We start from the raw sequence: 13,565 nt of genomic DNA on the forward strand, positions 1-13,565 counted from the left end.
ATGAGGACAGTGGGTGGGGAGTGAGGGCAGAGGGTGGGGCGGGAACTGAGAGGAGGGGAGTTATGGGGGGAAAAAAGAGGAATAAATGTAATAATCTGAACAATAAAGATTTAATTTAAAAAAAGTGACCAAAAAAAAGAAATCAAAAAAGAAAGCAATCTCAAAAAAATAAATAATTTTATCACAGTAAATATAAAACATTATAAAATATACATATATTGAGCTAAAATTGACAATTTCAATTAGAGTTAAAATTTATCTTGCATAAAATCCAACATTTAAAGGTATTAAAATAATTATTAGACAATATTAAATGTATATTATTTTGTCAAGAAAACGGATGAAAACAAATCTTTAAATTTTCAGAAGCATACCTAGAAAGCATGTAGAAAATTTTGGAAAAGATAATAAAATTCTAACCTGGCTATTTCTCCTCCACTACTGATTTGGGTGGCGGGGGCTTGTGGGGAAAGGTGGAAGCACTGCCTCAGAGAAAATTCTTCCTAATAATTTCTCCATTAGCTACACTGCAACTAAGTTAAGGAAAACATATAAAAATAACGAGAGCTTAAAAGCATATACAGAAAAAGGATGAAAAAAACTACAAAAAAAAATTAGATCAGAATAAAGTTATTATTTTAAATGAGAAAATGTTAACATAAAACTTTTAATCCAGTCAAACTGAAGAAATGTTGCAACCAAAGTATTATAGTGAGGGTACAGCTGTGTAAACTGACGTGTTTGTGCAATTGTTTGGGAGATGAAGTAGGAATCCTGATGAGTTGTATCATCAAATCATTTTAAATCTGTTTTAAATCATTTCTTATTTAAAAACATATTTTTAATAATTCTTAACATTGTGATTAAGTTGTTACCAAAAAACCTTCCTGAATTAGAAAGCAGGGTTACTTGAAATGATGTGTGATTTAGTTGTACTTTAGGACATGTTCCAAATACCTAAAATTATTCATCTGTAGGCTGAGTTTTCAAAAATTCACAGCATTTCCTTGTTAAAAGTGACCTTAGAATTCAACTATTTTACAATCACACCCAATGCAAGAATCACATGTATAACCTGTATGACCAATGATTATCTACACCATGTGAATATTTCCAATGAGGAGAAAAGGAAGCCTATTCCATGTAAGATAGTTAAATTATCAGAAATCTTCCTTTACATTTAAGTTAAATCTAACCCTGTAATAATTTCCATCCATTCATTTTATGTTCTGGGGCTATACCTTGCAAGTGTACTCTTTTTCCACATGAAAATCTTTCAAATAAGTGAAGACTTGACTATATCCCTTTCAAGTCTTTTCTTTTAGGATAAACATTTCTATTTCTTCCAATACTTTCTCATATAGTGGTAAGTTTTCAATAACTGACACTGCTTTAGTTACTCTTCTTAGGACAAATCTCAGTTTGCCAATGACCCTCCAAAAATATGGCATCCAAAACTAAACACAGGTATGATCTGGGTATGTGATGCAAAATAGCCATTGCCTCCCTTTTTAAAAAAATCTTTATTTTCAGTAATGAAAACTGGAATTTATAATCCTTCTTAAAAAAATATAAAAACACCCAAATTAATACACTGTCATAAATACTACCTGAGATAAAACTTGGCAATTTTTCTTTTCTCCATATGCTATACGTAAACTAAACTTAAATCAAAACACCTGGGTGTGCCACACAGACTGTGGCAGTTATTTTTGGATCCCAAACTTGAATTTCCATTTAAGTTTTCCACACTTAAAGTCTCAAGATGAACTGTTACTTTATACTTCAGGGCCTTTTACAATAAAAGATAAGTTTCACGGCCTTGCTAAAGAAATTTGTCTATGCATATGTGAGGACAATCTTTAGGTCTTGATGTGAAGAATTAATGTTTGAATCATGCCTACGTTTTTTCCATTCTCCAAATTTTTCCTAATTAAAGTGATACTTAGGAAAGAAGACAGTTAGCATTTTAAACTACTTCTGGGCACACATTGCATTTCCAGTACGTAAGACTGAGGATACTCTACCTCACTTACTTAATGAAAGTCACATATACATTTTCATCAATAGCACATTTAGTCTGATCAGAAAATATTGTTAATCTGAATTAACTAGTAGTTCAAAAAATCATCTAAATCTCCATATTAAACTAAAATCAACTATTTTCAAATAAGTATCTCTAAAAAAAATCAATCGAGGAAACAGTTAAGAGACCTCAACTAGTCCAGACATTCCATTTAACTTGTTCATATCTTTGAGAAAAAATTCCACCATGTGCTTTTTCTCATACTTTAAAATAGCATAGGTAAAAATATTAGGCCAATTTCAAGGGAAATAAATACTGGGACAAAAGTATATTTTTTAATAAATTTAATCAAAATGAAAGACTTACTGCTATAGGTAAATGGTAAAAAGTTTATTACATCTAACATTAAAATGATCACTTTTCTAGAAGCATTAAAAATTAGTTGCTCTCTTAAATATCAAGTATCTGAATTTCTAAAGATATAGAAAATTACAATTATGATAAGAAATAAAATTACAAACTAAGCCAGAGCTATAAGCTAAAAATATTCCATGGTTCACAAAAGTCTCCTAAATATTTCTAAAGATTTTAAAGTGATTGAACTGAAGAAAGCCAAATCCAAGCAAGAATAGTCTCAGTTTAGAGGAAAGGGGGGTGGGGGAGTAGTGAAAGTAAAGAGGGTCAAATATATGGTGACAGAAAAAGATTTGACTTGGATAGGGGGCACAAAATACAACTTACAGATGATGGATCATAGATATGTATTTGAAACCTATACTTTTATTAATGAACTAGAGGCTCGATGCACAAAATTTGTGCAAGGACCTTGGCCCAAGCCCCCGCCCGCCACTGCTGCTACCACTGCGGCCAAGGGCTTCTGCCACCTCTGCCACAGCCCCCGCCCGCTGCAGCTTTGTCCAGAAGGACATCCGGTCTAATTAGCATATTACGCTTTTATTATTATAGATGTCATCCTCAATAAATTTAATTTAAAAAATAGTCCTGGTTCACCTGGTTTAGAACCTCCTCACCCCTACCTAGAAACTTCAAGAGTGAGATGAGCTAGGACAGCAAGAGATGTCAACTAACATAAGGGCACTGGGTAACTTGGCAGGTTACATCACTATGGTCCAGTAACAACGAGACAACACTAAACTATTGACAGTGCCACAACCTTATTTCAAGGGTTAAATTATTTAATTTGCAGCTATAAAAACTGGCTGTGAAACCATGTTTCTTTGCCATAACCAACTTAAAGTCTTTATAATCAATTACTGAGTTACTGAAGTACTTAGAGCTTAGTAAAAGTAAAACTGCCCTCACGTCTTTAGAGAGCATCATAAAAATAGGCTACGTTTACGAAAACCAGGTAGATCTAAAGGGAGAAAATGTACAGAACAAGAATATGAAAGTTTCCATTCTACTAACTGTTCATTTGATAGTAATTATAATCCATATTACATGATGAGAGCATTCTTGGGTTAAAGGAGTAATAACTTTGGGTAGGTTTCTTTTACATTTATTTTTTAAAATTCTTTTCTTACTGCTATTTCATAAGCCAAAATCAGGTAAAATTGACACCCTCACTGTATAAGATGACAAAATCTGCTGAAGTTTTGGCTCTCTGAGAAACTGCATGTTTCTGTATGAGTAAACGGTCTCCACTTCGAATTGTGGTCTAATCATGGTCATGGTTATGACCATTTCTATTTTACGTTCTCACATGAAACTGCACATGGGATAATAAAAAAACTTAGTCCTCACAAATTAAATAACGAATACTCTACTTCAAGTCCTTTTTGGAATTCCAAAGAAAACAAACAACAAATGTAGAAACACTACTTTAGTATTTTGTTTTGGTTCATCTTAATGTTCCCTTTTATACATTTCCTTAAGAATTTTCTAGGAAAAAAAAACAACTAAAAATTAAAACATCTTAATGAATGATTTGCTTTGACAATCTTATTGTTAATTTTAATCACTGTCAATATCAAAACAGGTACCATTTATGTGGCATATATAATGTTAATTAAAATACTAAGAGCTTTAAATACAATATTTACTAAGTTCCAGGTCATACATTTAAATGCCTACTAGACATCTGTACTTGGAAGACCCAAAGATATTTAAAACTCAGCATGTCCCCAAAAGAACTTTCTATTCCCTTACAAACATATTCCAGTATTCTAAAACTTGGTAAATGGTACCATCATTCACTTAGTCATGAAGAAACCCGGGAGCTACAATACCAGATGTAATAACTACTATCTGGGAACAGCTACTGTATGCCAAGAATTATGCTAGGTACATTATCTACAACAAAATCTAACCTCCATCCTCCAAAAACTTGCATAATAAGCATTATTCTGTGAAATCTTACAATAAACAATCCTGTTTAATTTTAGTTAATTCAAATTTTCCACAATTAACTTGAGCATTGAACACTTTTTTCACCATAACATTTGGCAAGTCAACCAATGGTACTAGTTGTAAATATTTTTTTTAAGAACTGTAATCAACAAAATTATATTTGCTCATCCTTTTTGCCAAAATCATATCAGTGAATTACTGTATAAAAATTAGTAAGTGAAAGGAGTATAATGTGTGTTTAAAGATGTATTATCTATATTTAATCAAAATTCTACTTCCTCACAGCCTGATTCCTTGAAGTGAGTCCAATTTCTTTCAGATCTATTATTTATGAGAACTTACCTTTTAGAACAATAGGGTTAAACAGTAGAAGAAATAAAGAACATTACCAATACTTTATCGTTTTCTATGTGAGCAGATGAATACAGTAATATTAAATTATTATTTCTATGAGGCAGCAAGAAACATATATTAATTCAGCACCAACCAGGTACTAAGCCTAAATAGGATGAAAAGTACAAATATAATTTATAAAATATGATCCCTTCTCTCTAGATGCTTACAAACTGTTTGATAGAACATCAGAAATATGAAAAATAGAAACATGCTTAATTGCCAAAGGCATGATAAAATGGTATGTAGCTAATAAGAACAGATGAGAAAAGGAGATGATTCCTGGAAAATGCAGTCTAAAATATAGTAGGTAGAAATATTTCCAAATAAATTATGTAAATCTGCTTTAAAAACATTTCTTTAAAAAAAAGGAAGATTGACAGAATACAAATAATTTAATTAACACATTAAGCTTAGCATTCTGCAAAAATACAAAATGGTTTCTAGCTTCCAAAAATTACACCTCTATCAACAAATTAGCCACAATTAGACAAGCATATTCCACTACCAAATATTGGATCTGCAAAAATCCAAATGTTATGGATATATGCAAAGGAGGTAATCCAAGCAAACTCAACACCATTCTTAAACATGATTATCCATGAAAGCTTGAAAAACCCACACAAATTATGCCAAAAAAAAAGAGAAATCCCACACAAAAAACAATAAATGGATATTCCAGCATCTTACCTTAAGAAAAAATATACTGGAAGTAAACGCATTCTTATAAGAATTTATTTTTTTGATACCTAGCCAAATTTTAATGCCATATTCAAAATGAAAAATAAATATCTAGTCATAGTAAGTAAAATATAGTTAAGCTATGAAACTTTATTACACTCAGTACTTGTAATATTAACCCTTAACTTTCACTTAACATGTTCCTAATTGCTACCACCAAATTCACAAAGTAAATATAATAACAGGTATAATCCTCCTGTTCACTTTCTGAATGTCTTAGAATACCCGCTGTTGCAACAGGAAAGGTTTATAGACATTTGTCAATTTTGGCTTTAAACAAATAGTGTATTTGCTAACTGATGCCTGAAAGATCCATCATTATTCAAACACAATCACCATTTCCTTTCCAATTAAATACAATATCACATGATCTCACTCATTTATGGATAATAAAGACCATTATAAACTGATGAACAAAAATAGATACAGAGGCAGAGCAGCATCAAACAGACTGTCAAACTACAGCGGGAAGGCAGGCTGGGGAGGGTTGGGGGTGGGGTAAGAGATCAACCGAAGGACTTGTATGCATGCACATAAGCATTGTAATACTCTTTGTAATACTTTAAGCAATAAAACAAAATTTAAAAAAAAAAGAAAAATAAATAAATATAATATCTAAATTTATGCTACATAATATGTTTTCAAACAAGTTCCTTTTTATAATTATGGGAGAAGCCATGAGAACTATTCTACTAACAACTTCAAAATCATCAAAAGTTTAACAAAATATAAACATTAAAAATCAACATGACAGAAACTGCCATAATATTGTGGAAAATTAAAAGAATAATACAATGAATACTTCCACCTAGATTCAATATTTGTGAGCATTTTGCTGTCTCCTACCTCCTGCCATACCTCCTCCTCTCTCCCTCTCCTATCATTCTATCTGTCTGTCCATCCATCCATCCATCCATCCATCCATCCATCCTCCCATCCATCCACCCTGTTTATTTTGGACAAAGCCCCCAGAAATTAAATATATTAATACTTCTAAAGAAAAACAAATTATACTATATAGACTATAAATAATCATACAGCCATATAAAGACTATAAATTCAGTTTACATTTTGACACAAATGGGTTCAGATAGATCAGGTTGTATCCCAAATGAGATTTCTTTTAATGTTTTGGTTTTCAAAGTTTTGGATTTGAAAAATGTGAAAGGATGGCGGGCAGTAGTATTATCCCTATGCTACAGAGGAGGAAACATTAAATAATTTATTCAAAACTAAAACAAGTAGCAAAACCAGAAGTGAAAATAGGCAAACTACTCCAGAGTAGTTAAAAGCACTTCTCCAGGAAGCCTCCAATCCCAGAGGAAATCCTTGAGACCTTCTTTTTCTTTATCCAGAATCTGAACCCTCACCCCTAATTCCATTGCTTCCCTCCTAATCTGAATCACTTGGTTTACTGCAACAGCCTACTAACCAGGCTACCTGATTCTTCTACCTACTTAACTAACAGTAAAAGCCAATGTTCTTTAAAATAGCATACAAGAACCTATAGGTTCTGGACCCTCTCATTTATCTTAACATCTGTTATCACATCTACTACTCCCTCTCTCACTCCACTCCAGCCTCACTGGTCTCTACGCTGCCCTGGTCTCCACGCATGTTCCCAGTTAGGAACCTGGCACTGACTATTCCTCCTGCCTGGCACACATTTCTTCTGTATCTTAATGACTCCCCCTCACTCCTCCAATATCACCTTCCAATGAGGCCCACACTATCACTCTATTTAAAATTGCAACTGCCCCCTCCAAAGCAACTGACACTCTGGATCCCCCTGTCCCTGCTCTACTCTTTCTTTCTCCTAAACACTTAACTACCTGCAAACATTCTAGACAATATACTTATTTCTTATTTTCCTATCTTTTGTACTTAGATTTATACATACACCAAAGTATCCCTAGTCCTCAGAAAATCATCTAGTATATAAGTGCTCAAAAATAATTGTTGCTATTGAGATTTCTATGTCAATTTCAACCTAAGCTCCTCCACATTTCTTATAGTTGTTAGCATTTCTCAGTATCTCTCAGAAAAGTTAGAATTTCAATAAATACACTTAAATTGTATTTTAAAATAGCCATGTTTTATCCAATTATGCTTTGATTAAGATTCTTTATGTAGAATTATATTTTATAGACATGGACAGATGTTATGACGTCACTCAGAGAAGACAATAAAGTAGGCAACAGTTTATATATATAGTATGATCCCTTCTGTAAGCAAAAACAGTATGTATTTGTGTATATCAGGGTTTGGGGCATCATGACATTAGGTATGTAAAAATATTTTTCCATCTGTATATTTGCATTTTCTCTTTTTTTCATTAATATGTATTATTTGTATGATTAAAAAATAATATACAGCCCTAGCTGGTTTGGCTCAGTGGATAGAGCGTTGGACTATGGACTGGAAGGTCCTGGGTTCGATTCCAGTCAAGGGTACATGCTCAGGTTACGGGCTCGATCCTCAGTAGGGGGCATGCAGGAGGCAGCTGATCAATGATATTCTCTCATCATTGATGTTTTTATCTCCCTCTCCCTTCCTCTCTGAGATCAATAAAAATATATTTAAAAAAAAATAATATACAGCCCTGGCTGGTGTTTTTAAGTGGTTAGAGTGCCGGCCCACACATCAAAGGGTCCTGGGTTTGATTCCTAGTCAAAGGCATGTACCTGGGTTGCAGGTTCTATCCCTGGCCCCAGTCAAGGTGTGTGTGGGAGGCAACCAATGGATGTGTCTCTCTCACAGTGATCTCTCTCTCTCTCTCTCTCTCTCTCTCTCTTCCTCTTTCTTCCTCTCCTATGCTTCCTCCCTCCCTTCCACTCTCTCTGAAAAGCAATGGGAAAATTATCTTCAGGTGAGGAATAACAACAACAAAAAGAATTAGCCACATCACCCCTTGTATAAAGAGAAGAAGTAGATCAATATAGGTAGTCTGTTAAATGATACATATAGCACATATCTATTGCATTATATAATGGCTATTTTAACAGTGAATACAAATGTCTTTCATAGAAAGGACAAGATTTAGAATTTAGCTGGCAAATGTATTGTGAGGAATAATTTTTTGAGGTATATGAGTACTGTATATCATTATTATTTTTATTTTGTTAATTCTCACTGAAGGATATTTTTTTCCATTGATTTTTAGAGAGAGTGGAAGAAAGGGAGGGAAAGGGAGAGAAAGAAAGAGAAACATCTGTGTGAGAGAGACACATCAACTGGTTGCCTCCTGCACATGCCCTGAACACCCTGACCAGGGCGGGGAGCAAACCCACAACTGAGGTACTTGCTCTTGATTGGGAATGGAACCCACAAACCTTTGGTAGGAGGGGCCCACACTCTAACCACTTAACAACACTGGTCAGGGTCTAGTTCTTTTATTTATACAAAGGGTAATATGGAATAGGTATGCTAAATACTACTACATTCATATATCTATGTAAAATCCACATATTCAATCTAATTTTCAATGACAATGCTTTTAGTAGGTTTTTATATTTTTAGTATAAACTTATAAACATTTCTTTTTATCTTTAAATTCATTAATATATTGAATAAAGTGAAGCTATAGATTTAGAAAAACTGTATTGATCATTAAAGGTAACTATTATTTCACTTAAGGGAAATCAACAAAAAAACTACTTTAATACCAACTCTGATATTAGAAAACAGTAGTCTACCATTTTCACAAAAAATTCGAATCCTTGCTTTAACTTATAAAATATATACATAATAGTGATAATTAACATCTTAACGACAAGTTTAATTATGAGCAATTATTCTCTTTCCAAATAAAAAACAAGTTCATTTACTCTCTGTAAAAGGAAACCTAAATTGGTTTAGAAATACTTTCCCCTTATCTTAAATCTAGAAAGAATATACTATGTTTTTAATGTTATATATGTTTATATTTAATGTCCTTTTAAATAAAATTTGATTTAGATTTTCCAAAGTTCAATTCCATTCAATATTTTATTGCAAAACCTTTACAAAAAATAAATAAATAAGGACACGAGTTGTATTTAAAATAAAAGTTTACATACCCTGGTTTCCGAAAAACTAAACTATATTGCTGGCAAGCCAGACCCACAGTAGGAGTATAAACAATAGGCATGAACTTCTCAATGTCAGACATAAGCACTCGATAAAAGAGCTTTTCATTTCTATCTTGAAGATCCATTAAGAGAAGATACCTGTGGAAAATGGACAAAATGAGGTCTATATTCCAACAAAGCCATGAAATAGCTGCTTGGAAATCTTATTAAACATTTTTCAACAAAGTATGAAGAACTTTTTAGGTCACACAGGAAACATCTGATAAAAAAAAAACACTTCAGAAATATTCTTAAATACCTCAAAGAATGAAGAACCATAAACCTCCTCGAATGTCATTCAAATATTAAAATAATTGCTAAAACAGAAGTTTTACTTAATATTTAAAATGACTTTATCCCTATTTTAAAATGAAAGAATGATGAAAATACCATTATACATATAGCATTAACTTTAAGTAAACACAGAGTCTTCATCCTTTAACCTTCAGTGCTGAATAACCAAGGGAAATAACAAATGAAAAATGAGTAAGGAATATAGCACCAACCTTAAAAATTACTAAGGTAGCAAGAAAGTTCAAGGGACCTTTCTTATTATTTGTATCAAATAGGTTTTTTTCTTTCTAGAGGCATTTTTGACCCAGACTTATCTTTCTAAGCATCAAACTTATCATGTTACCTGGAGCCTTCAATGGTTTGTAAAATATAACTCAAATTGTTTGGTATAATTTAAAAGAATATTTTAAGATTGTACTTAGTAATCTTACCAGCCTTTTTGGATTGATTTCCATTCCCTGAAGTAGTTTAAAATGCACAGCATTTAGTGTCAGACATATAGGATTCTAATGCTGGGCAAATAGATAGGTTATGCTAACCCCAAAAATTAAAATTTAGGAAGAAGATGATGACTTTTAGACATGCTAAAATTGATTTAGCAAATGTGTAAGTCCTCATTGCTAAATCAAAGATCAACCCTCAGACCTCATTTTATTTATCAGAACATTTGACTCAAGTGGCACTCCCTATAAGTCAATAAATGCTCTTTACTTGACTTCTAGGACATCATATTCTCTTCATTTTCTTTCTACCTCACTAGTTTCCTGTTTCTTTGCAATTTCTTTTTTGTTTCTTTTTGCTGTTTTCTCTTCTCTGCAAGGTCTCTAATACATTAGGCTTTACTTTCAACATATATCCAAAATCTAAACACCTTCATTGCTACCACACTGGGTCTAAATCACCATCATCTTTTGCTTGGATTATTGTAATAGTCTCCTAAACATTCTTCCAGCCTACATTCTATTCTCAACATTGCAGCCATTCTCTTCTTGAAATGTAGCTCAGATGATGTTGATTTCCTGTTCAAAACCTTGAAAGGCTTCCCTTTTCACTCAGATTAATAGCAGAAGTCCTTTCTTGGCCTTCAAATACATAATCTATCCTCTATTACCTTGATAACTTCCTTTCTCAACCTACCATTCTTCCCCTCACTCATTCTATTCCTGGCACAGGTATCCCTACTGATCCTCGAACCAGAAAAAGAATATAAAGTAAAAACATAAGCTGAAGGAAGAACTTAAGTAACAAGTGCAAGAGATTGTGGAGAGGTTTAGGAAGCAGGAAAAATACACAACTGGACAAGCTGAGTCAGTCTCTTTCTCTGGCTGCCCGACATCACCCATGGGCTCATGAAAAAAAGTGGCCATGGCAGGAATGGAGGTTATCACGGGCTCAGCAATATGGACTTGCAGTCACCAAGGCTGACCTGCCTTTAGACTCTCCTGAGTGCCCAATCTGCCAGAGGCCAACACTGCATGCCTGATTGGGTGCCATTCCACGGGGTGATCAGCAAGCCACCTGGTGGCAGGTGATTACATTGGACTGCTTCCATTATGGAAGAGGCAGCATTGTTGTTACTGGAATTGACACTTACTCTGGATACAGATTTGCCTTCCCTACACACAACACTTCAGCCAAAACTACCATCTGTGGACTTACAGAATGCCTTATCCACCATTATGGTATTCCACAGGCATTGCTTCTGATCAAGGGACTCACTTTAGAGCAAATGAAGCATGGCAATGGGCCCATATTCATGAAATTCACTGGTCTTACCATGTTTCCCCACCATCCTGAAGCAGCTGACTTGACAGAATGGTGGAATGGCCTTCTGGGGCTCAGTTACAGCACCAGCTAGGTGGTAATACCTTGCAAAGCTGAGGCAAAGTTCTCTAGGAGGCTATGAATCCATGTCCAGTATGATGCTATTTCTCCCATAATCAGGATTCACAGGTCCACGAACCCAGGGGTAAAAATGGAAGTGGCACCAGTCACTATTATCGCCAGTGACCCACTAGCAAAATTTCTGCTTCTTGTCCCCATGACTTTATGCTCTGCTGGCCAATAAGTCTTAGTTTCAAAAGGAGGGATGTTTCCACCAGGAGACAATTATTCCATTAGATTGGAAATTAAGATGGCCACTAGCCACTATGGACACCACATGCCTCTGAATCAATAAGCAAAGAAGGAAGCTACTGTCCTGGCTAGGGTGAGTGATCCTGCCTACTAAGGGGGATTTGGACTGCTACTCCATTATTAGTAGTAATATTCTCTTTAGTAAAAAGGAATTCTGCAAGCAGTCTGCCTTTAGACTCGAACTGCAAGTCTTTTCTTGTTCTCCAGCTGCCAGTCTACCTGCAGACTTAGGACTTACCCAGGCTCCACAAACATGGGAGCCAATCCCTTGAAATAAATATATATCTCCATCCAACAGGATGTAATGTGTGTGTGTGTGTGTGTGTGTGTGTGTGTGCGCGCGCGCATGCAAACACAACACATATATCCTGTTGCTTCTGCTTCTCTGAAGACCACTAGAAAACCCTGACTAATACAAATACTTACTTGGTATTGAGTTAGCTACCTCTTCTAAACTTCACAACAATATTATGAAATAACTATTCTCTTCAATCCATAAATAAAAAACCTGAGGTTTAGTGCCTAAATAAGGGAAGAGTCCAAAGCAGAGGGCAAGGCATACAGAGTGGTCCTGACAGTGGTTGTGATGGTTTGCTCGAGGCCCCAATGCTAGTGAAACACAGCCAGAATTTCAACCTAGGGCTATCTCATTACAGAGATAGGGCACACGTTACCTTTATCTCTGTGCAAACATGGAAACTGAATTCTAAACACAGTAAGTGACCTAAATTCGCACTAGCATTAGAACCAGGTTTAGAAGTTGAAAAAGTGCATCCAGTATGCACTCATAGTCTGACTAAAAGCCACTTTAACCTGTTTTGCTCTGTTCAGGATGGCATTTCCTGATAACTTACCTTTATAGCAACAATTTTATCACAAGAGCAAAGTAGTCTCTCTGAGGATAACAGTTTGGAAAGGAAAATTTTATTCCTAAATGTTCCTAAAAAGGTAAATTTTTAAAAACATCATTGTATTTATAGGCAAATTCTCCTCAAAGTTGACTACTTTTTCCAAATCACTAAATATTTTAACTTTCTCATCTAATAAAAAATAAAATAAACAACTGCCTAAAAGAAATATAAAATGTGTTACCTGTCAAAGTCAGAGTTCAGACGCTCACAATTTTTAATTATTCTAAGAACTTGGATATCCTGATTGATGAAGCCAGGTGGCAATAATCCATGAATATTCAATAGTTGTCTTTCTTCCAGGGTAAAAGCCAATTCCTATGGAAAAAAGAAAGGCAATAACTTAAGGAGAAAAAAGAGAGAAAAAGCATATATTTACAAAAATAACATCCAACAAGTATATGGAATTAAGAATCAGAAGATCTGGCGATACTCTAAACGTAGACCATGTAACCTCTCAATTCCTCAGTTTCTTCAACATTAAATATTAGAATACTATAACATTTTCAGATCTGTGTCACTCACATATTGTTAAGATGAAATTAGGTAATAGGGAAAATGAGTTGAAGACATACAAATGACAGATAT

At 34.2% G+C, this 13,565-nt stretch overlaps 1 protein-coding gene across 1 annotated transcript in view; it reads right to left on the bottom strand.

Moving 5' to 3' along the window:
* The window catches only part of ME1 (malic enzyme 1, NADP(+)-dependent, cytosolic), a 134,594-nt gene extending 121,303 nt beyond the window's left edge, over nt 1-13,291 (bottom strand). Inside the window, exons 1-2 of the mRNA XM_014542657.1 lie at nt 13,162-13,291; nt 9,589-9,738 (exon numbers count right to left, since the gene is read on the bottom strand). Of these exons, the coding sequence (XP_014398143.1) occupies nt 9,589-9,725 (137 nt within the window). The 5' untranslated portion in view covers nt 9,726-9,738; nt 13,162-13,291. The remainder of the gene's footprint in view (nt 1-9,588; nt 9,739-13,161) is intronic.
* Between the last annotated feature and the right edge of the window lie 274 nt (nt 13,292-13,565).

Source organism: Myotis brandtii, unplaced genomic scaffold (assembly GCF_000412655.1).
Source record: "Myotis brandtii unplaced genomic scaffold, ASM41265v1 scaffold31, whole genome shotgun sequence".
Lineage (NCBI taxonomy): Eukaryota > Metazoa > Chordata > Mammalia > Chiroptera > Vespertilionidae > Myotis > Myotis brandtii.